The sequence below is a fragment of the Neofelis nebulosa genome, chromosome 16 (genome assembly GCF_028018385.1).
Source record: "Neofelis nebulosa isolate mNeoNeb1 chromosome 16, mNeoNeb1.pri, whole genome shotgun sequence".
Lineage (NCBI taxonomy): Eukaryota > Metazoa > Chordata > Mammalia > Carnivora > Felidae > Neofelis > Neofelis nebulosa.
The window spans coordinates 7,009,267-7,032,447 of record NC_080797.1 but is presented as its reverse complement, the minus strand read 5'-3'; the positions used below and the strand labels follow the sequence as shown (position 1 = coordinate 7,032,447).

Below are 23,181 nucleotides of genomic sequence, written 5' to 3'. Positions count from 1 at the left end.
CATTCATTCATGCGAATCACTGGAAATAAAATTAGCGAAGGCACCTACGCTAACGCTCTCTAGAACTTACCCCCTCACATTTCATCCTAACAACCACCACAACTAAGAACGAACCAAAGTTCCAAGGGCTGACTCGCCGAGCGGGGCACATCACGACCCCTGGAAAAAGGGATCAAGCGCCCCGTGCACCCAACGAAAACTCCCAAGAATCGGCTCCTATGCCAGGGGGCTTTTTCCGGCACTGCGCTCCCGGAAGTCCCGCCCCAAGCGAAACAGTTTCCGGAAAGAATCGACGCAGGGAAAGCCGGAAAGAGATAGGGGGCGGGGCCGTCCGGGGCGCTCTAGTATGCCCCCACTCTATGGCCGTCCCCAATTGACAAGCCGCGAGGGGCAAGGCTCTTCGCTATTGGACGCGTGGCCCCGCGTAGGTGGGCAGTTCGGCGCGCGGCGCTCTGATTGGCTGGGCCCGCCACGCGGGGCGGAGGGGCGGGGCGTGGGGGGGCACCAGGAGCCCAGTGACCCGCAGCCTTAGGAGCGCGGGCGGAGGCCGGCGCATGTGGGCTTTTCGCTCGGTGCTGCTGCTGCGGTCCGCGGCCGGGCGCGCCATGTCGCAGGGACCCGCCCGCCGCCAGCGGCCGCCCAAGGACCCGCTGCGGCACCTGCGCACGCGGGAGAAGCGTGGCGCGGCGTGGGAGCCCGGGGGCCCGAACACCGTGTACCTGCAGGTGGTGGCGGCAGGCGGCCGGGACGTGGGCGCGGCGCTCTACGTCTTCTCCGAGTACAACCGGTCAGTGCGCCGCCCCGGAGTCCGGCCGGGCCTAGGCGGCGTCCCCTCGTCGCGCCCCGCCCGCCCTTGGGGCTGCGGTGTCTCCGCGTCACCCGTGGGGAGTTCCGCTGCTGCAGCCGAGCTTGGCCCCTTGGGGGGTGCGGGGAGGTCCCAGATGCCCTACACCCCCACGGCCCTGGGGTTCCCGGGGGCCTCTGAGAGCTGCACACTTGGGCAGGAGCGTCCTCTTTCCAACCCTTGGGCCCCGAGCCCCCTCGTGGCACACTTTGGCCGCACGACCTCTCGTGTGCCCCGACACCGGGACCTCATGGTTGGCGTGTGGGGTGGTATCAGGTCTGGTGAGGTGATGGGGGAGAGGACCCATCTCGCTCCAGCACCAGCCTGCTACACAGGCCCCCAGTCCCCTGCTCGCCGCTCCTCTAAGGAGGGTTCGTTCCCAAGCAGCATCTTCACGCCAGAAATGCAGCCCAGGAGCGCAACGTGTGTTTTTCTCGAAGCGAACAGTAAAGCATGTAAAACGGTGGCAGAGCTTTTACAGAGTAGCATCTCCTGAATGTCTTGCGTAACGTGTGTCCTGTAGGTATCTCTTCAACTGTGGAGAAGGCGTCCAGCGACTCATGCAGGAGCACAAGTGAGTCCACCGTTTTCTCTTGGGGCGGAGGTGATTGTGGGCCCTGAACGCCGAGGTGACAGACAGGAGTGCTTCTGAAGCAGCACAGAGGGTCCCTGTGTTGCTCAAGTGTTCTGTCTTTCTTAGGTTGAAGGTGGCTCGTTTGGATAACATATTCCTGACCCGAATGCACTGGTGTAATGTTGGGGGGCTGTGTGGTAAGTATATTCTTTCTGAAGTTAGAGGCTGGAGGGAAGTCTGGGATTTTTAGCCTGCCCTGTTCGTTTTTTGTTGTTGTTTTTTGTTTGTTCATTTTTGCCCATCTTCTGAGCCCACGGGAGCTGGAGTCTTTTTTCTTTTTTTTTAATGCTTATTTTTGAGAGAGAGAGAGACAGAACATGAGCAGGGGAAGGGCAGACACACACACACACACACACACACACACACACACACACACACAGAATCAGAAGCAGGCTCCAGGCTCCAGGCTCCGAGCTGTCAGCACAGAGCCCGATGCAGGGCTGGAACTCAGAAACCCTGAGATCATGACCTGAGCTGAAGTCGGGCCACCCAGGGGCCCCTGCGCGCTGGAATTCTTTTTATGCTCGCCCAGTCAGCTGCAGCGTGAAAAGCTGTGAGTCAGAAGGACAGAGTTTAACACGCATGCCGCTTCCCAAGCGTTACCATCCACTTCGTTTATTGAGTTGCTGGACTGGAGAAACGTGCCAGTAAACCGGAGGGTGTAGTGGTGATGGTTACAGTCACCTTACACCCCCGGCAGGCGTCACTGCTGCACGTGGCCCTTGATGACTGAAGCCTGAACGAGGACAAGTAGATAAATAGCTGGTTAAGCGAGGAGTGCGCCCCCTGGTGGCAGCTTCCGGGCACGGTGAGGAGACGGCTGACCTTCCTCCCTTCTTTCCTTCCTTCCTTCTTTCCTTCCAGGAATGATTCTCACCTTAAAGGAAACCGGGCTCCCAAAGTGTGTGCTTTCGGGACCTCCACAGCTGGTGAGTCTCTCCTGACTAGCTGCCAAGGCCAACCCCTCCTTTTTTAATGTGAGTCGCGAGCCGTTTCCGTTTCTGCAAATTCGCCTGTTGCCCTCGGGAGTTAACTGACGGTGGAGTGAACCCTCCGCCTTTCAAGCTAAAGAGGCCGTGTCACCTTGCACAAGTCGCTGTATCTCCTAGAGCCTCGGTTTCTGCCTCTGTCAGATGGCTGTGATGTTCTGTAAAGTTGCGAAGGGTTCCGCGCTAAGCCAGCTCCTTACGTGTTCGGTAGCAAGTGTGCGCGCACATTTCAGACCTCTTCGTACCTTCCAAGGCAGCCCCTTCACACTGCCGAGAAGTGGTGTGCCCATCGTGATTTCCCAGTTCTTAACATGAAAGGCAGGCAGCCGCCAGGTGCTGTTAATTCTGTCTCCAAAATAGTGCCTCGAATCCATCTGTCTGTCTGTCCTCGAGGCCTTCGTGCTGTCTGTCTCCTACCCGTGTTTTCCGTGACAGCTTCATACCCGCCACGCGGTGGGGACGCACCGGTAGGGAAGTCACACCCCGCACAGTGCCGCCCCCGCAGTAGGGCCTGGGAGCCCTGTGGGTCCCGGCTCTGGCCCACCCTTGGCTTCCGTATCCCGGTCCCCACGCTGGGGCTCCGCGGGCCCCTCTTAGCTCTTCCCTGAAGCCCCTTCCCGTCCCAGGGCTTTCCTTCTGAGCCCCCAGAGCCCCGTCGCAAGGACATTTGCTGGGGAGCCTGCCTGACTCTCGGACCGGCTGTACCCCGGCCCCCGCGTCCCACGGGCTTCTTGCAGACCCTCAGCACGGCTGCCACTCACCGGGGGTTTGTGCTCTGCCTCGGTTCAGTTTTGTCGCCGGATTTTATGTCTCACGAGGCTGGGGAGCGCGTCCCCCGCTCACCGCTGAACCCTTGGCTTCTAGCGTAGAGCGGCCACCGCGTGACTCTTTCTGCAAAGGTGGCTCGGAATACTTACTGGGCTTTTACGTTGACTTCTCTGCATACTGCCCGTTGCCGTTTGCGCCGCCGGAACTGCTGCTTTCCTTCTTTCTCTTTTGTAGGAAAAATACCTGGAAGCTATCAAAACATTTTCTGGTCCGCTGAAGGGAATAGACCTGGGTACGTTCCTGCCTCTGACTCGGGATCAGCCATTTCTGCCTTCTGTCTGCCCCAGTCCCTCAAAGGAGAAACCATAAAAATTGGACTCCGTGAAACCTTAAAACCCCGTGCTTCATCAACAGGAGATGAATTTTTTAAATCTTGCCTGTTGCGCTTTTCTGTGCGCCCCCTCCTGCCCCCCAGGTAGAGGCTAGAGATGCTACTCGGTCCAGCTGGGCTCTGCTGGGAGGCAGGTGGCCTCCTGGGGCCAGGCGGAGCCCACAATGCCAGCAGGGCCCCTGCCCCCGAGGCAGTCTGCGTCCCTGGTTTGTTAACACTCCTTTTCAAACATCATTTGTTTTTTGTTTTTTGTTTTTTTTTGAAGCTTATTTATTTTTGAGAGAGAGCAAGAAAGCACGAGCAGGGCAGGGGCAGAGAGACAGAGAGAGAGGGAGACACAGAATCCGAAGCAGGCTCCGGGCTCCGAGCTGTCAGCACAGAGCCCGACTTGGGGCTCTAACTTAAACCACGAGATCATGACCTGAGCCAAAGTCAGACGCCCAGCCCAGCTGCCCGGGCGCCCCTGATGCTCATCTTCAATGGAAACACTAACATCTTATTTCACATCGGATGGTGGTTCTTACAGCTGTGATGATGCATTCCTTTTGGTGTCACGAGGCCGTGTGTTAACATATGCCTTTTAAATTTGAGAATCGTTGGGGCGCCTGGGTGTCTCAGTCGGTTAGGCAGCCAACTTCGGCTCAGGTCATGATTTCGCGGTCCATGAGTTCGAGGCCCGAGTCGGGCTCTGTGCTGACAGCTCAGAGCCTGGAGCCTGTTTCAGATTCTGTGTCTCCCTCTCTCTGACCCTCCCCCGTTCATGCTCTGTCTCTCTCTGTCTCAAAAATAAATAAACGTTAAAAAAAAAATTAATTAAAAAAAATAAATTTGAGAATTTTTTTTAAGCAGGTAGTGATAATACATTTTTTTCATTTAGCGTAGTATTGGCCAATGAAAATACATTGGTGCTTCTTTCTTAAAATTTGTAATTTACTCAGAAATTCTGGTTTTAGTGTAGCTTCCCAGCAGAATCCCAAGGGAAACCATTTGCTTGTGGTTGGTGATCTGGAAGGCTCTTTCTCCCCCAGTGCCTCTGTCCAGTGCAGTCACTGCCCCGTGGTCTTTTTCATACAGCCGTGCGGCCCCACTCGGCACCCGAATACAAGGATGAGACCATGACAGTTTTCCAGGTCCCCATCTACAGTGAGTACAAAAGCCCCGTTTCCTGGGAGGAGGGAGGCATGTAGGTCCCGGGCAAGGAAAGGGGCGTGCGAAAATAGAAAATGCTCGAGTACTGGCTTTGTGTGCCTGGTTTTGTGTTCTCAATGCGATCAGGAAATTTAGTGGAAGAATTAAGACGGTTCCTGCCCTTCAGGAGTTTACAACCTTACCAGACACACTGGACTCCTAACGATCGTGATTGTACTTTGGGACATCGTAATCTGCACTGTCAGTTTTGCACGTTTATCGCTTGGGGTTTATTTGCCACGGATGTAAGCACTCCTTTCGTGATGGGATGCTGGAGGGGTTTGCGCTAGGAAGGTGTTTTTTATAAACACTAATACTGATAGAAGTGTTGTGAGTAGTTCAGAAGGTCCCGTGAACCTTCGCGAGTCCCAGGATCAGACGACGAGGTTTTGACTTAGAGACCGTCCGCCTGTCAAGCCCCTCCACGTGTGTCTCATCTGTGTCTGGCCAGTCACACCCCGGGCCAGGTTTTGCTGATGGCGAGGAGGACGCAGGGCACTAGGGACGTTCCCTTGACAGCGAGGCCAGGTGCTCAAGGGACACAGATGACAGACAGCTCCCCGCAGGGGGCCGGGAAGCCCGGCCCTGGCCTGGACACGCAGCTTGCACGGCCCCTGTGTGTGCGGGAGGGAGGTGGGTGTGTGTCTCGAGCAGAGGCAGACATGCTTGGGGCCCAGTGAGACTCTGGTCGCATCAGAGCCCGCCTTGTCTGGCTCACTCCTGGTCAGATGTCCTCTCTTTCCTGACCCCTCCCGACCCCCCGGGCCTGATGTGTGTCCCTCTCTATTCCTCCCTTCCTGGCATGTGACCGTTTGCTTTGATGTGAGCTTGTGTGGCCCAAGCTGGCCGGCTGTCCCAGCCCCTAGGGCCGATAAGGAACGTGCACGGGGGGGGGGGGGGGGGGGGGGGGGGGGGGGGCGGGCGGGCGGGCTTCTGCGAGACAGCGGCCCAGCCGGCCTCTTAGCACGGCGAATTGTTTTACTGGCCTGGAGACTTAACTGGCTGCAAAGTCACGGCCCTCCCACGGCGCTGTCACCGCCGGCCTAGGTCTGTTCGCGGAGGGTGGCGCCGGTGTGTGAACCAGCCTGCTGCCTGCCTGCGTTTCAGTCGCAGACACTGTTGAGTCCCTGCTGTGGTCAGGGCTCTCGGCTGAGCAGACATGGGAAGGGGATCAAAAGGTCCTGCAGCCCAGAGACCCGGGTGGGTGTGGCGCCTGGTCAGAGACCCGGGTGGGGAGGCACCCGGTCACTGTCACAGGAGGCAGGCTGTTTAGTGGGCGCTCCGGTACTGACCCGTGTGCACAGCGGGCTCCTGGCCGTGAGCTCACCTCCGTGGCGTGGGGTCTGATTGTTTTCCATGCCAACCAGGCGAGCAGAAGTGTGGAGAACGCCAGCCACCTCAGAGTCCAGAAAGACTCAGTCCAGGGCAGTCTTCGGATTCTGGATCCACCGAAAACGAGCAGCATCTTGCAGACGGTAATGCTATTTAAACCCAACAGCATGCAGTCTCGAGAACGCTGGCTTCTTTATCTGCTGCCCCGTCCTGGTGCAGGTTGGAATTGTTTTCGTAAGAAGCCTGTGTGTGAAACGGGCGCTTCTCTGTCAGTGTGGGACTCGGCCCGTGGGCAGAGGGTGAAGGTGGCCGTATGGAGCTCTAGGGCCAGTCCCCGACCCTGGGTGGGCCCCAAACTTTGTGTTCCGTGCACCCGGAGGAGAGCAGGCTCCGGCAGATGGGTTCGTACGCAGCCTCTCGCGGCCTTCGTTAACGCGAGGTGATCTTTCACGAGTGCACGAAGTGCTCAGCCCACGGGCCCTATCAGTGAGTGGCTCTGCCCCTTTCCCTCCAGAACGACAGGCTGCTGGGAAAGTGAGTGAAAATCCCAGGAGTAGAGGTGTTGGAGGCGTGGGACCACGGCGGGCGAGGCCGGTCGTTCCGCTCTCTGCCCTGGTCGGGTCTGCTGCCCCAGAAGGGCCGGCCTGTGTGCCACCCTGGTGTGGGTGGCACAGGGGCATCTTCCCTGCAGGCCTTTGACTTTCGAGTTCGTTCGCGTATTCGTACACTTGTTTATAAAGCACATTACGGTTTGCTTTCGCTTCTCCACGTCTGGGTACACTGTCATTTTTTGAAACGTTTCACCAGACATTTCTAGCTTTTCCGGTGGGCAGTTTGCATTTTCTGTTTGCTCCGATCTCGGCGCCAGTGGGACGACATCCATGTCTGCCGCAGAAAGGATACCAGGGTTTTCTTTGACCCTTGTCTCGTACGGTTGTGTCCGTTCCATTTTGCACAAAGCCAGACTTCGGATGACCATCCACCTGGGAAGCCCGAGAAGGTTCACACTGGCCTCGTTCTGACCACATTCGGTTTTCCTCAGGTGTCGGCCAGAGAAAGCGTGGCAGGGACCCGTCCTTGGTCGTAGCCTTTGTCTGTAAGGTAAGCGCCTCCCCGGTGGGCTTTCAAAAGTGAGCGTGCGTGGTGACCTTCCATCAGTGCTTGCCCTGTGATTCTGAGGTGGCAGCTCCCGAGTCCCCTGTGCCCGGAAGGAGCACAGACCCCCTGTGTCTCCATCTGCCACCTATAATTTTATGTACTTTCAAACGCCCTTCCGGCAACGGAGCCCTTCCGCCTACATGTGGTTTGTGCTTGGGAACAGTCAGCCGTCTTGCACTTCAGAAATGTGGCTTTGTGTTCCTGCAAAGGAATCGGGCCTCCGTTCAGACTCCTTCAGCTCTCTTTTAGTTCAGATGGTTTTACCGTACCTGTTAAACCACTCGAACTAGACTCATTTTAATGCCGGCGAGCACTCACTGAGGCCTGCGTCTGCAAATCTGAAGTTGGTCCGATTCTGTGAAAATTTTATGACAATAGAGTATTTTAAAAACTTGACTAATGGCCTGTTTTTAATAGGGCTTTGCATTAAAGTTTTATTAAGTGTAGTGAACACTTTAATCTGTGGTAAAGCTACATGTGTTTTTGTGGGCTTTCATTGGTTTTTGAGAAGTAATGTTGATTTTAAAATAGGTTTGTAATTTTCATCCAAATTATAACACCAATCAGGGAAAACACTTCTGGAAGGTCAAGTAGTAATCGTTATCAGTTGCAGGATCATTGATTGTATCACTTCTGTCAACCTGATTGAAATAATTTTTTTTTTAATGTTTATTTATTTTTGAGAGACAGAGTGCAAGCAGGGAAGGGGCAGAGGGAGAGGCAGACACAGAATCTGAAGCAGGCTCCAGGCTCCGAGCTGTCAGCACAGAGCCCGATGGTGGGGCTCGAACTCACTGAATGCGAGATCATGACCTGAGCTGAAGTCAGCTGCTTAACGGACTGAGCCACCCAGGCGCCCTGGTCAATTTATTTAAGTAATAGTAGGTTTTATAAGTTAGGTACTATTGTCGATAGGCTTATTACTTGGGTATCTCTGAGTTTTTAGGCAGTAAAATAATTTTTTTTAATGTTTATTTTTGAGAGAGAGCACAAGCAGAGGAGGGGCAGAGAGAGTGGCAGACACAGAATCCAAAGCAGGCTCCAGGCTCTGAGCTGTCAGCACAGAGCCCGATGTGGGGCTTGAACTCACAAACCGTGAGTTCATGACCTGAGCCGAAGTTGGATGCTGAGCCACCTATGTGCCCCCAATTTTTAAAGTAGGTTTATACGGTAATCTGTAAATTGTATGAGGTCCTTCCCTCCTTTCTCAGTAGAGGCCATGGAGCGTGATGAAGTGTGCCCTTTGTGGTGGGGCCGCCCCCCCACTTGTAAACCTGGCCACTGCTGGGCTGCCGTTCCCGAGGCTGTGGGCTATGGCCCCCCCCGGCCCTTGTGTCCCCTCCTTTGTTGTTTGCTGCCCCGTCTGGGCCCTGCTCTCACCGATCAGCCTGTGGGCCCTTATCCCTCCTGGAGCCAATTTGCTGCTTCCCGGCTGAGGCTTTGGACGGCAGCACAGCTGAGCTGGTACAGGCCGTGGGAGGTCGAAGGCAAGAGGCCCTACGTGTGAGGGCCTGGGACTCGGGCTGTCCTCCGTTAGGAGAGCATGGGCTTCAGACCGCCACGTGCCAGCGCAGGGCCTCATGGGATTGTGTTCTGCTTCTCCGCTGCCTGCCACACACTCCGCGCCCTCAGGTGGGCACATGTCTCTTGTGGGCTGAAGTCAGCTTGGAGTAGAGGGAGGGGTTTTGCCTGCCTTAGTCTGCAAGTCCCTGTTAAATGTTAGAGACGTAGTTTCCATCCTGAAGCCCATTAGGGTCTGTGGAGGGAAGGTCACGGTATCACAGACGATGCTGTCTGAAGCCGTCATCTGAGCTCATCATCTTTGCGTTACATGCACTAAAGCTGTAATCCTTCATCTAGGGTAATATTTGCCGAGCTAGAAAATTCTAGAATCCCAGTAAGACTCAAGGATCCAAATTGGAGGCTTTGCCCTCAGAGTTACTTCCCTTTTAAAGATCTAAGGAAGAAAATGAAAACCAAGTGGAACTTCGTAGTCAAAGATTTATTAAGTTTTTATGCCGTTTCTGACTTTTTATTATTACATATGAAACACGTAGATCCGTAGAATGAACGTACATGTTTTTTAAGTACAGGAGTGTGACTATCAGGTTTGGGGGCGGGATTTGTTGTTTGTCCTTCCGGCATGGTAAGAGCATGTCGGGCATTTTTCATTACAACTTTTCTCCAGGATGAAAGCAGCTCCCTGTTACGGGTTTGCGAAAACCACAGGGGGAAGATCACTCCCGCGTTAAGTGCCTATCACTGCCCTCACGGTTCTGGGTCCTGTAGGGATTTGTGCGATCATTTCTGTTAGACAAGGTTCTGGTCACGTCCTGTTAGCTATTAAATGGTAAGTACGGGATATCAGACAGAAAGGTGTTTGTTTCTTCTCAAGGATGCTTGAAGGATACTTTTGATTTGGAAATGGATTGCATTTTATTAATCTGTAACAAGTTAACATCAGGAAGTAATGTGCTGGGTTTTAAGTCGTTCAGCTTTTAGTCCTAAAGTATTTGAGAATCAGTGACTTCTTCAGGATATAGCATGGGATATGGTGTATTTCATTTCAAAGCAATAACCGGACCTGAGTGCGTCATCAAGCGGTAAGAAAGAAACCGAAATTAAAGAGCAAAGCCAGGGGCGCCTGGGCAGCTCAGTGAAGCGTCTGACTTCGGCTCAGGTCATGATCTCGCGGTTCGTGGGTTCGGGCCCCACGTCGGGCTCTGTGCCGACAGCGTGGAGCCTGCTTTGGATCTTCTGTCTCCCTCTGTCTCCACCCCTCCCCTTCTCACGCTCGCTCTCTCAAAAATAAATTAACATTAAAACACACACACACTAAAAACATAAAACCAGAAAGGTGATTAAAACCCAAGAAAAGTGGTTAAAGCCGAGCTTCCTCCTCCCTCACTGAGATGACGTCTGCGTTCTGTCTGTGGCAGCTGCACGTGAAGAAAGGAAACTTCCTGGTGCTCAAAGCCAAGGAGCTGGGCCTCCCGGTGTGAGTGTGGCCAGGCGGCCGGGGGGTGGGCGGGGGGCCCGTGTCCCCGCAGTGCCCGGCTCACCCGTGGCTGGCCTCCTCTTTTCAGCGGGACGGCTGCCATCGCCCCCATCATTGCTGCTGTCAAGGACGGGAGGAGCGTCACTTACGAGGGCAGGGAGGTGAGGCGCCCGTTTCCATGATGTGTCCGCAGTCCCCGTGGGGGCCCAAACGTGGGACGGCCGTGCTCTGGCCTGGGCCCCACAGACAGAGCTCACTTTGAGGGAAGCGTGTTCACGCTGGCCACGTTTGGGTGTACATGCAGAGCATCTAGTTAGGGTTGGGGGTCCTCCTCTTCACGGGATGGGTGCTCTCCCTTGTCGGACATACGACAGACCCCCTGAGGGTGGGCTTGGGGCACGCGGCCCAAAAGACCACCACCGTGCTCTTAACCAAGGTGTTTTCTCTGGCGTCTGAGAATGTCAGAACCAACGGCCACACACCCGAGGGAACCTTGACTGTCCTGCCCCGGCTTCATGGCCACTCTGGGTTTGAAGTGCCCTCTCCAGGTCTGCGTACGTGTAGAGGAGCAGCACGAGCGGGAAGGGGGCGGGTGGTGATCCTCCCGCTGGTCCGTGCGTGTTCCGTAGGGATTCTGTGCGGTTGGCAGTTCCCTGCATGTCTGCTGAGCTGGGGCTCTGCCCTCGGAGAGAGTCATCGCCCCGCTGTTTTGCAGATTTTGCCTGAAGAGATCTGTACTCCTCCAGATCCCGGCCTTGCTTTTGTTGTGGTGGAGTGTCCGGACGAAGGATTCATTCGGCCCATCTGCGAGAACGCCACCTTCAAGAGGTGATGAGGGCCGTCGGGGTGGAGGAGGGCATCTGCCTGGCCCGTGCTTTCTCCTGGCACGGAGCGAGCCGCGTCCGGGAAGCCCATGCTCCCAGCCCCAAGTGCCGGGGTCAGGCCCCTGCTGGCAGGATTGACCAAGGGACTGCTAGTCGGCGGGCTTTACAGAGTACGCGAGCGTGTGAGTGAAATTAGGGAAGACTGAGACCCGGAGAGCCCTTGCAGACTAGAGCAGCGGTTGGTTAGGGTGCTAAGTCTAGGACACGTTCTAGAATTGTTTTCAGCCCTTTTTTTCTCTTTCTAAAGTTTATTTATGTTTCAGAGACGTAGCGAGCGTGCGCGTGAGTAGGGAGGGGCAGAGAGAGGGAGAGCGAATCCCAAGCAGGCTCTGTGCTGTCAGCACGGAGCCCTCTGCCGGGCTCGATGCCATGAGCCTGAGCCGAAATCAAGAGTCAGATGCTTAACTGAGCCACCCAGGCGCCCCTGGACTATTTTTAGCTCGTAAATTGTTCACTTGCCTGCATTGAATCTGTTGAGGCAGGTCTGACGTGTGTGAGAGTCTTGGTCAGGGGTCTGTGTTAAGGGATGGAACCTTAGTCTCGGAACACCTTTGTTCTGATATTCTGGTGGCCTGGGCTCCGTTGTCTCCTGTCGTGCAAAGATGCGGGGCCCATTTTCAGGTCGGCTGTCATCCCGGGTAGCTTTGCCCCACACGCCTGTGCTTTCCTCTTTCTCCCGTTCCTCGTGGTTTCTTCTGCGTGTATTTCTCCTGCTCCTAATTCTGATTTACGTGTTTCACTCAGTCATTTTATGCTGCTTATCACAACAGACCTTCTGGGGCAGCTCGAACTCTTTCAGGTTAGTGTGAGAAGCTCTTCCTCAGACCCGCTTTTTCTCCTTGGGTGACTCTGGGTACCCGGCTGGCACAGGCTTCGTGTTTCAGTCATGCCGTGGCGGCAAAGCTACTTGGAGTCCCTGTGAGCTGATTGGCGCGTGCACTGAGGCAGTGCTGTGAGGTTTAAGCACACGACCCCGTGCGCTCTGTGTGTGTGTGTGTGTGTGTGTGTGTGTGTGTGTGTGTGCTGTCCGTATGTCTGTCTGTGTGCATGTGTGTGCGCGGAAGGGAAGGACAGGTTAAAAATACTGTGTGAATTTTTTTATGGGAACTAGAAGGAAATGCATCAGCATGTTAGAAAGTGAGCCTCTCTCTCTGGACGGTGGAATCACAGACCATTGTAACGGCCCATGCCTGTGCCCTGGGTCTACTGGAAGGCGGGCAGTAAGGCAGACCTGGAGGTGCCGAGATTTATGGGGGGAGCTGCTGTGAAAGATGGGGGGCGGAGCAAGAAGAGGCCTGGAGAACCTCTGTCCTGCTCCATAGGTCCGAGCCCCTGTGGCCGGAGGGGACGGGGATTGTGTCCGGCGCCCGCGGGAAGGCCCGGCGGTCAGCCCCCGAGCCAACCAGCGCCCTCCCTGTGCTCACCCACCCGGAAAGCAAGCCGAGCGCGCCCCCCCCCCCCCCCCCCCCCACGGCTGCACAGGCACCGGCTGTGAACGTTGTGAGCCTGTATCACTGTCTGAAGCAAAACGCCGCTCTCCCCTCCCCCCAGGTACCAGGGAAATGCCGAGGCCCCCGTGGCGCTGGTGGTGCACATGGCCCCGGAGCGTGTGCTCGCGGACTCCAGGTACCAGCAGTGGATGGAGAGGTAGGACCCTGTGCTGTCCGTCTGTCCTCCCCTCCTTCCCCCGGGCAGACACCTGGGCCCCGCGTGGGGAACAGCTGCCACTAGGTGGCGCCACGCGCACGCATCCAGCAGCTAGTGGGGTCCCCGCGCACTCGGTGTCCCAGTGAGCACCGCCCGCTCTTGATGACCCCGTGGCCGAGTCCTAAAGAAGAGACTGGCGAGTGTAGAACAGCAGCCTCAGGTCACTGGACACCCAGCACGTGACAGGCAGTGTGCTGGTGCCTCGCTATTTCATTCCGTCCCGTGAGCGGCCATCTGCCCATGCTCCGGACGGGGAGAAGAGGGCGCTCCACGCCGGCCCAGCTCAGCACCAGGCGGGGCCAAACCAGGTGGTGTCGGAGCTAAACTCTGAGCGCAGAGTGACGTGGTGGGGTTCCAGCCCCCCAGCCCCCTGTTCACCCAGGCGCCCCCTCCGCTCCTTCCTGGATAGCCGGTTGGTTGTCACGTTCTGTTCCTGGAGGAGGGCCTGAGCCCTAACACACGTGGTCTGTTTTCCTTTTATGGTGCCTTTTCTTCTACCCTGAACTCCGTTTTGTTTCCCAGTCCCTACGTAGGCGCCCGACGTCTTAGCTTTCTGGTTTCTTCCGGGCTCTTTCCAGTCCGCAGAGAGCACTGGACTCCGAGCAGAGCAGTGCAACTTCCTTTCTCTGAGCCCCTCCACCTACCTACGTGCACTGGTGTCGCTGCTGTCCCTGCAGCGGGGTCCCCCCTGCAGGGCACCGTGAACACGCCGTCTCTGCCTTAGGTTCGGGCCCGCCGCCCAGCACCTGGTCCTGAACGAGAGCTGCTCGTCTGTCCACAATCTCCGCAGCCACAAGATCCAGACGCAGCTCAGCCTCATCCACCCCGACATCTTCCCCCCGCTCGCCACCCCCTGCCGCCAGGTAGTGCCCCACACGGTCCCCCAGCCCAGCCCGGCCCCTCGGCTCGGTTTCTCTCCATGCAGTGGGGTTTGTCTCTTCCAGGAGGAAGTCCCGGCTTCCCGTGTGCCCACCGTCCGGGGCGAGTGCCTCCTCAAGTATCAGCTGCGTCCTCGGAGGGAGTGGCAGAGGTCAGGACGACTCTGAGCTGACGGAAGGGTCTAGAGCGGGAGCGGCAGGCTCTTCTCGTGAAGGGCCAGGTAGTGAATACCGCAGCCTGTGCAGGCCACATGGCCTGGTCTCGGGCACTGAACTCTGTCCCTGCTGCAGATGAGCCCCGGACGAGCAGTAAATGAACGGGGGCGGCTGCGTCCCAGAGCAAAGTCACCAGGACACGCGGCTCTGGTTTGGGTCGAGGCGGGAGGATGAGGCCAGCGATGAAGCTTTTGCAAAGTCTCCCCCATGATGACAGGGACACATACGTGTCCCTTGTTTTCCGTCAGACAAGTAACGTGTGTTTGATGGAGAAAATTAGTACCCATCATCTCGTCCCCGAGATGAGAGAAATTGATGGTTAACATTCTGTTTTTAAATTGGAACAAGCAGGGAATGTATCTTTTGAAAAGCGTGTTTGTGGATCTGTGACCTGACACGTCTTTCTTTTCCTGAGTCATTACGTGGTCTTTGGTAACCGGATTTCTAATGGCATTGCAGATGGGGTGTTTGTTCATTTTAGACGTTTCTAGTTTTGTGTTGTTCTACTGAAGCATTGAGTGTTTTATAGGCAAGCGTCTGAGGGGAACTCTGTTTCCTCGGGGGTTCGCAGATGTGGGGTTACTGGGTCGGAGGGCACCCGGTGAGCATTAAGTTGCCGGCAGGAAAGCCTCTACCAGTCCAGCCAGTACCGTGGGAAGTGCCTCCCACCCACACATCTCTCACGTCCAAGCGAATCCTGAGCGAGTTGAAGCTTCCCGTCCACTGTGTTGTGACTGCACACCGTGTGCTCTTGTGATGAGTGCTCGGGATTTTTACAGACCGTGCGGTCTTCAGATTTTGGAGCCTGCTGTCAGCCTCTGCACACAAGGTTCATAAAGCTGAGCCCAGCCGGTACCCAGATGAGCCTCATGCCCACGCACGGTGCAAGTCCCGGGCCTCCCGGGTCGGATTCTGGGGAGCCGGGCCCGGCCTCCCTGCACGAGTGCCCGGTTGGGGTGGGGAGCCGCTGACGGAGCCTTGCCTATCAGCGTGGCGGGACCAGCCACGTCGCATCGCCGGGGCCTCGCTAGAAACGCATCAGTCAAGGCCTGCGTTTCCACAGGGTTCTTGGGCTCTGAGGACTTGTTACCATGCGAGCCATTGCTCGTGGGCTGTACGTGTCTACCAGGGCCGTCTGCTCCTCTCCCCTCCCTTCCTCTGGCTCCCAAGGGACGTCAGGCAACGTCTGGAGACGTTTTTCGTGGTTACAGCCCGGGAGGGCCTGGGGGCTGCCAGTGGCATCGAGTGGGTGGAGGTCGGGGTGGCATGCAGGACCCTGCCCCGAATGTCAGTCGTGCCGGGTTCGTGAGACTTTGAGCTGAGATGTGAGGGGCTGAAGCTATTCAGAACTTGCTCTGAGACCACCCCCCCCCCCCCCCCCCCCCCCCCGACTAGGCTGAGAAGGAAGCGTCCACACAGCAGGAGGACAGGACTGCCCGGGGTCTCAGGCACTTGGCCTTCACTCTTGATGTGAAGGACTTTCTGCGGGTCACGTCCATAAGTCAATTCCAGACATCCACTTGGGTGTCTGCTTGAGGCCATGCCCGGGCCGGTCACCTGAGATGCTTTTCTCCCTGCAGGGACGCGGTTATTAATTGCAATCCTGAGGAGTTCATCGCCGAGGCCCTGGAGCTCCCCAACTTCCAGGAAAGTGTGCAGGAATACCGGAAGGCTGTGCAGGACGGCCCAACCTCCACAGGTGAGCGGAAGACCCCAGAACGGCCTTCCTCTGCTGGCTGCTGGTGTTTTCGGAGCGCTAAGTAGGAGGTCGGCAGGCACCCTCTAACCTGGGCGGGTGTTCTCTGAGAACACCGGTGCCCGTGCCTGCCGCCTGCCCTCCCGCCAAGACCAGGTACATCAGAGTGTTTGGTGATGGCACCCGGCCATTCTTTACAAAGCACGTGGCTGTGTGCGGCGGGCCTGGGAGCTCCTGCCGGCCTCCGGAAAGAGCTTTGAACCCTGGCCGAGCCGACTCGGGATCCGGTGTTGGCTTTGCTAAGGATCCACAAGAGATTTGGCCACGACGCCCGCCTTGCTGGGTGACACTCCCCATTGTGCCGTCAGCAAGAGCAGTTGGAGGCAGTTTGGTGACCTTTGCTCCAGGAGCTGGTTTTTCTAGGGTGCTTTTCAGCTAATGATAGAAGCGGAGAACGCTGGTCCAGAAACCGGGTGGACGTTCATGGGGCCAGATGGCCTTCCACCCAACTGCAGTTTCTGGAGTTTTTGTTTTTGTTTTTTGTTTATCTTGGAGAAAGAGCACGAGTGTGCTCTTGGGAGGGGCAGAGAGAAAGGGAGACAGAGGACCCGAAGCGGGCTCTGCGCTGACAGCAGAGGGCCTGATGTGGGGCTCGATCCCATGAACCACAACATCACGACCTGAGCCGGAGTCGGATGCTTGACCCACCGAGCCACACAGGCACCCCACCGCCGGCTACAGTTTCTGCACGGAAGTTTGCCTGGGCGGGTATAGAGGCTCGCGTCCCCAGAAGTAGCCTTCCCGTCTGTCCGCTTTGGGTTTGTGATTGCATTTCTGGTTTGCGTGTGAAAGATCCACCCGGATCAGGCTCCTGGCCGTGCACGTGGAGCTGGTCAGGCTGGCTGACACCACGGAAGGGGCCTCGGCTTCGGAACCATCAAGTCTCTCTAGACTCTGGTTCTGGCTCCGCCTCCTCTGGAGAGAACCTGCGTGCCGTGCGTCCCCTCCGAGCCTGCTTGTGTCCCCTGTAAAGCTCTTGGTGGGAAGAGCTGGATGCCAGGCAGAACCCGCCCCTTGAGGTAAACGATTCACAGCGTAAAGTCCCCTTCCTTTTGTAAAGGACCAGGAGCACTTCTTTCCAAGGAAGGGCCGTGGGATTTATTTGCCATTCCTCCCAGACAGCTATTGACGCCCAAACAGCCAGTGGAGGGGGGCCTCGCCTCCTGAGGCCCTGCCACGTGGGATCCGCAGCCCCTCCTGGGAAGCGAGACTTAACGCCCCTCGTGGCTGAGTGCCGGCTCACTTTGGACCCACAGAAATGGGCTCTTTCTTGTGTGTGTTTTTCCATAGAGAATGGAAGCCAGTATCCAGAAATCGTCTTCCTCGGGACGGGGTCTGCCATCCCGATGAAGATTCGGAACGTCAGCGCCACGCTTGTCAACATCAGGTACTGCGTTCCTGGAGCCCGCCTCCCGCGCCGGGCACCGCCCCGACTTCCCAAACAGAACCCCTGCCCCGCCGCCCGGCCCAGGGGCAGATGGGGCGTCCTCTCGGCCAGAGTGCCGGGGGGAGGAGTCGTGGGCGCTGATGCGTCTCGTGATTAACCTCAGTAGCTGGCGCTTCCGCGACTCACCAGGCTTCGTCCCCTGCACTGTTGAGGAAAATAGCCGGCCCTGCCGTCTGCCGTGCGCTTTGCTGAGAAACCAACTCGCTTGAGTTTTCACGTTAACCCTATGAAGCAATGCCCACCCGATGCCTTGATCGGTAAACCAACGCTCAGAGAGGCTACTAGTTCCCACCGTCGGTCGCGGCAGCTCCGGAGTGTGAGGCGGTGTCTTCATCGCCGCGCCGTGCTGTCCCCGAGCTGGTGTCTGCTGGTGCGTGGAGCGGCCGTGGGGCCGGTGCGCCCGTCTCGTGCTCGGCCCCCGGACTCGGTTCTCTTGGGTCGGGCTGGCGTCCTCGCCCGCGGAGAAGTTAACCCGGGCGCCGGGCCGTGTTCGCCGTGCGTCTGCAGATGCGTCCGTGGAGGAAGTCAGACTGTGAGGGGCCGGGCCCGCTTTGAGACTGTGCGTGCTCGTCTCGGATGCCAGCCGTGTCCAGTGCGCACGGCACGTACGAGGCGCGCCCTGACCTCAAGCGTGCGCGCAGCTGGGACGGACTCCGTAGGACCCCGGAAGAGCAGTCAGGGGGCCAGGCCTCCCTCTGGGGGCTGAGAGGCTCCGTGGAAGGGGCTTCTCCCGAACCCCCCCCCCCCCCCCCCCCCCCCCCCCCCCCCAGTGGCATTGAGCCTGACGCGACTCGTCCGGAGGCGCTTCCGCAACGCGGTCCCTGCCCAGAAGGTCACGTGTCTGTGTGTCTGGGGCTTCTCCTCGGAGCCCGGCCACAGCGCCCCCTGCCGGACGGCCCCTCCCGGAGGAGGACGAAGGCCTGCGGGAGACTGGCCTCTCCCCGCGGGGCAGAGGCTGAGACGGGCCGTCGGGATGGAAGCACCCGGGGCCCGACTCCGCGAGCGGCTCCCCGGCAGTAGCGGGGCCTCCGCCGGTCACCCCCCTGCGCCGCCGGCGGTCATTGCCTGTCCTGCCCCTGCCGGGCAGGGGGCGGCCCGGGCTGAGGAGGCCAGGACTGCTCGACCGGAAGCACAGCGGGCGGCTGCCCCGCGTGCGCACCCGTGCCCGGCGCCGGTGCGGCCGCGGGGGCCGTTGCCGGGTTCAGCTCCGATAACCCGAGGGGCCTCCTTGCGAGTAGATGCTTCTGTCCTCCCGTTTCACAAGCCGGGCGCCAGCATCCGCGTGGCCCTGGGTGCTGTGTGTGTTCAGGGGTTTCCGTGGCCGGTGGCCGCCTCTGTGTGATGAGCTCTGGCGTCCGGAGTTGCCGTGGCGTCGGGCTCGGCCTCTCAGCGCACGATTGGTGTGGGAAGGCGTGGGAGGGACGCAGCCGCTCGCCCCGCCTCTTCCGGACGTGGGAGCCCTGCGGGCCCCAGGGGCCTTTCCCGGCCACGTGACCGTCACCCTCGTCCACAGCCCCGACAGGTCCCTCCTCCTGGACTGTGGCGAAGGCACGTTCGGGCAGCTGTGCCGTCACTACGGAGACGAGGTGGACAGGGTCCTGGGCACCCTCGTCGCTGTGTTCGTGTCCCACCTGCACGCGGATCACCACACGGTGAGCGGCGGAGGGACCCCGGCGGAGGGACCCCGGCGGAGGGCAGGCGCCGCTCTGGCCCGCGCTACCCGCTTCCTTTCCTGCTGTGCCCAGATGTGCCCAGGGCCTTGGCTCTTCTCTCGCTGGTGCGGTCGCTCCGCTCGGTGCACTGCTTTGGACAAGGTCCCGCTGTCAGCCTTCACCGGGCTTGCCGGCCCAGGAGCCTGCCCTGAGGGGACCTCCCAGGGCCAGTGGGGACCCCCCAGGGCCAGTGGGGACCCCAGACCCCTGCCCTGTCCCTGGTCACGCTGCCCACGGATTGTGGCTGATAGGGAGGTGGGAGCGGCTGCAAGAGGAGGACGCCAGAAGCCAGACGAGGCGTGGCGGAGGGGACTCCGGACGTGGCTGACGCGTGTCCCCTTCTCCCCCCTGCAGGGCTTGCTAAATATTCTGCTGCAGAGGGAGCGAGCCCTGGTAAGTGCCGCGCGCACTTCTGTTGTCCTTTGAGTTTGGTTGGCCCACCCCTCAGCCACATCTCCTGTCACCCTGAGCTCCCGTCCCTGACTTGGCGCTCCCTCGGGTGTCCTTGCCTCAGGCATCTCTGGGAAAGCCGTGTCACCCTCTGCCCGTGGTCGCCCCGACCCAGCTCAGGGCTTGGCTCCAGCAGTACCACCACCAGTGCCAGCGGATCCTGCACCACGTCAGGTGAGCGTCGGCAGCTGCCGCCTTCGGCCGCGGCCCTCGCGAGACGCCGGGACCCCGCGGCCTTCCCCGGGACTGGGCCCCCGGCGGCGGGCGACGGGGTGGGGGTGCTTTGACTCCAGGACAGGGACCGTCGACGGTTCCCGCGCGCGCCTGTGTCGATGTCCCGCGTCGCATCTCAGCCCAGGCCTCTTTTCGGTTCTGTTCTAGTTCCTAGCTTTCCGCCCGCACTTCTCCATGAAAGCGGCCCAGGGCCCGGCGCCCGAGCAGGGGCCGACGGACACACAGGCGACCCGGGGAGGGAGTCCCTGTGCCTGGGGTCGGTCCCCTCACTGTAGCCTCCATCCGCGAGGTCTCTTAAGGCGGCCTCGGGGCTTGGTTTGGCTCTTTTCAAACGACAACTCTCTTCTCTTAGTTCCTGATTTAAATACTTTCCGTACAATAACGATTTTGGGGCTTTCTAGCCAGACACTTGTACTTTGAATCACGTTAACATAACATAAGGTAACACCCAGGGGCACCTGGGTGGCTCAGTCGGTTGAGTGACCGGCTTTTGATTTCTGCTCGGGTCATGATCTCACTGTTCGTGAGATTAAGCCATGAGTCGGGATCTGCGCTGACAGTGCCCGTTTGGGATAGTCTCTCTCTCTGCCCCTCCCCCACTTGCCCTCCCTTTCTCTCTCAAAATAATTTTTTTTTTAATGTTTTTATTTATTTTTGAGACAGAGACGGAGCATGAGCAGGGGAGGGGCAGAGAGAGAGGGAGACGCAGAATCTGAAGCAGGCTCCCGGCCCCGAGCTGTCAGCACAGAGCCCGACACATGGCTTGAACCCACAAACTGCGAGATCATGACCTGAGCTGAAGTCGGACGCTCAACCGACTGAGGCACCCAGGCACCCCCTCTCTCAAAATAATTTAAAAAACGCGTGACATTTTTTTTTTCACGCTTGCCGTTAAACCCTTCTGTCTTCTCCCAGCCTGATTCCCGCCAAATGCCTTCAGAAAGGGGCAGAGGTGCCCAGCCCCGAGGTTGAAAGGCTGATTGGTTCGCTGCTGCAAGCGTGTGATCTGGGAGAGGTAAGGGGGCGCCCGCAGGCGGGAGGGTGACGGGGGCACAGCCAGAGGCTGCTCAGCCGCTCCTTCAGTTTCAGACCTGCCTGGTCCGGCACTGCAAGCATGCTTTCGGCTGTGCGCTGGTCCACACGTCCGGCTGGAAGCTGGTCTATTCCGGTGACACCATGCCCTGCGAGGCTCTGGTCCAGATGGGTGAGTGGAGGCGAGTGTGGGCGGGGGAACGGATGGCGGTGTGGACCCGGGACCCAGCGTTTCTCAGGTAGAGGGCTCTGCTCCAGTGTCTGCTGCTTCCTCTCTAGGGAAGGACGCCACCCTCCTGATACACGAGGCCACGCTGGAGGACGGCTTGGAGGAGGAGGCCGTGGAAAAGACGCACAGGTAGGGGAGACTGATGAGCCGCTCCCTTCTCCCCCGGGGGCACTCGGAGCCACCTCGCGCCAGCCCCGAAGGGAACGACTGTGCTTTCCAGGGACCGTGACACGGGGCCAGCTGGCTTCCCACCAGGCCGTGGGGGCTTCTGCCCTCATTTCTGCAGCGCCGTCCAGGCAGGCGCTAGCCGGGGTGGGGATCGAGTATTGCGCATATGGTGGCAGAAACGGAAGCCACGGCAGAGAGCTGCCCGGGGAAGTGCGGGCCCGCCTGGGTCGCAGGTTGTTGCTGTGACAAGAGTATGTACCCCAAGCGAGAAGCCCCCTGCCCGTTCGCTGCCCTCAGGACGGGCGCCCTGACGCCAGCCCCGGCCTGGGCTCCATTTGGGGGCGTGTGCGAAGAATCCGGCCGTCAGGAAGAGTTTGTAGGCACAGGGGCGCTGACGGAGGAGCCCGCCCCCACCCGGCCTTCCCGGGGCGCGCCGGGGACCCGGGGCCTGTGTGCGTCGGCGTCTCCCTCCGCTGGGCGCCGGCCTCACGTGCGCCCTCTGTCGGCAGCACCACGTCTCAGGCGATCGGCGTGGGTGTGCGGATGAACGCGGGCTTGACCATGCTCACCCACTTCAGCCAGCGCTACGCCAAGGTCCCCCTCTTCAGCCCCGGCTTCAACGAGAAAGTGGGGATCGCCTTTGACCACATGAAGGTCTGTGCATGTGGGTCTTGCACGGGGGGCTCCGGGTGGGAGGGGGGGGTCTGTCCATCCTCCTGCCATGGCCTGCCCCGGCAGGATGGCAAGGCCGACCTTCTCCGGGGCCTTCGGGCTGGACCAGGGTCTCTGGCCACTGGAGTCCCTGAGGAGTCAGGCCCGGCCGTCCCCACGGCCGCGTCTGCGCCTCGGCACTTGCTGGGGAGTCGGTGTTCTCTCTCGTCAACTGGCCAGGAAGCCAGCCTGGGGCCTCTGGTCCCTCTGAGTGAGGACGGACAGCCTTGCCTTTCCTGACCCCCGTGCGGTTTTGCTCCTTTGGCCACGAGCGGGGCGTCCCTGCCCCTTTCCCTAGAGGGCTTCCTCCTCCCGCGGCCTTGTCCTCCTCCCGCTGGTAGGAAGGCAGGGTGGTAGGAAGCCGGTAGGAATGTGGGGGGGGGGGGGGGGGGGAGCCGGCACCTGCTGCGGCAGAGGGCTCCCTCGGCACAGCTGACCCTGACGCACGTCCTTGTTCTCCGCTCCCCTCCCAGGTCTGCTTCGGGGACTCCGCCACGGTCTCCAAGCTGATCGCCCCGCTCCAGGCCCTGTTTGCTGGCGACATCGAGGAGATGGAGGGGCGCAGGGAGAAGCGGGGGGTTCGGCTGGCGCGGGCGGCCCTCCTCTCTGGGGAGCAGGCGGGTGGCCCCGAGGACGGGGCGCCCCAGCAGAAACGGGCCCTCCCGGAGCAGCCGCAGAGCCCTCAGAGCAAGAAGGTCAGGGCCCAGTGAAGGCCCAGAGCGACACCGGACTCGGGAGGCTGGCATCCTCTGCGTGGTGGCCCCGGGTCTGCTCCCCCTGGGCGGCCCTCGGCGGGGCCCAGCCCGGCCTTGGGACGTGAGGCTGCCGGATGGAAAAACGGACAGCTGGAATTCGGTACAAGCCAATTTTTAAGGAAGTCACGAAAAATGGCGTGCCCACGCCTGCTGCAGCCAATGCATTCTATCTGCACACCCGAGGCAAGCCGTGTCCCAGGAACGCTGCGTCGTGGACGTGAGTGCCCGAGACTCCAGAAATACCACTTCCAAAGACAGAACCCAGTAAAGATGCCGCGTGGAACCTAAGTGCTTTGCTTCGTCCTCTTAACACCTCTGAGCAGGAGTCTCCCCACCCTGCACCCAGGGTGACCTGGAAGTCAGCTCCGGTGACGGCGAGGACCTCTGGAGCCTGTCCCCAGGGAGTGGCCACCCCTCTGTGCCCTGGATTTTGACAGAAGTCGAGCCGTGCCGGCTCAGGAAGACGCGGGTCCTCCCACTGCTCGGGGGAGACCCCCCTCACCACCCCGGAGTCATGAGAAATCCGACCCTGAGTTGGCTCTCCTGCCCTCCTTGTGGGATTTCTGCCCTCCTTGTGGGATTTAACAACGCTGAGGTTAGTGCTTGGAAACCGAGGGAATCTTCAAAGATGAGTCTGATATTTATTTGTGTCTTCTCCCTCCCAGGAGAACACACAGATTTGAAAGTGAAACCAAGGATG

The 23,181-nt window shown here is 59.1% G+C and overlaps 1 protein-coding gene across 2 annotated transcripts; it reads left to right on the top strand.

Moving 5' to 3' along the window:
- The first annotated feature begins 486 nt into the window (after nt 1-486).
- Nucleotides 487-23,039, top strand: ELAC2 (elaC ribonuclease Z 2). 2 transcript variants are annotated; one of them, XM_058704889.1, is made up of 24 exons: nt 487-787; nt 1,368-1,418; nt 1,545-1,615; nt 2,343-2,407; nt 3,470-3,527; nt 4,701-4,769; nt 6,182-6,289; nt 7,189-7,247; nt 10,244-10,302; nt 10,391-10,463; nt 11,018-11,130; nt 12,738-12,833; nt 13,618-13,756; nt 13,838-13,923; nt 15,568-15,686; nt 17,034-17,130; nt 18,704-18,842; nt 19,257-19,295; nt 19,417-19,526; nt 20,502-20,601; nt 20,670-20,790; nt 20,898-20,976; nt 21,525-21,669; nt 22,200-23,039. In XM_058704889.1, exons 1-24 carry the CDS (start codon nt 555-557, stop codon nt 22,434-22,436), a joined length of 2,466 nt encoding a protein of 821 aa, XP_058560872.1. In that variant the 5' UTR covers nt 487-554; the 3' UTR covers nt 22,437-23,039. The 2 variants fall into 2 exon arrangements, with proteins under 2 accessions (XP_058560872.1, XP_058560873.1); XM_058704890.1 differs by lacking the exon at nt 6,182-6,289.
- The last annotated feature ends 142 nt before the right edge of the window (nt 23,040-23,181 follow it).

What these genes read in the sequence shown, in the direction of transcription:
- ELAC2 (XM_058704889.1), top strand. Translation starts at nt 555, where the DNA reads ATGTGGGCTTTTCGCTCGGTGCTGCTGCTGCGGTCCGCGGCCGGGCGC. An exon ending in CGACTCATGCAGGAGCACAA is followed by an intron (nt 1,419 to 1,544) that starts GTGAGTCCACCG and finishes TGTCTTTCTTAG; the next exon opens with GTTGAAGGTGGCTCGTTTGG. An exon ending in TTTCCAGGTCCCCATCTACA is followed by an intron (nt 4,770 to 6,181) that starts GTGAGTACAAAA and finishes CATGCCAACCAG; the next exon opens with GCGAGCAGAAGTGTGGAGAA.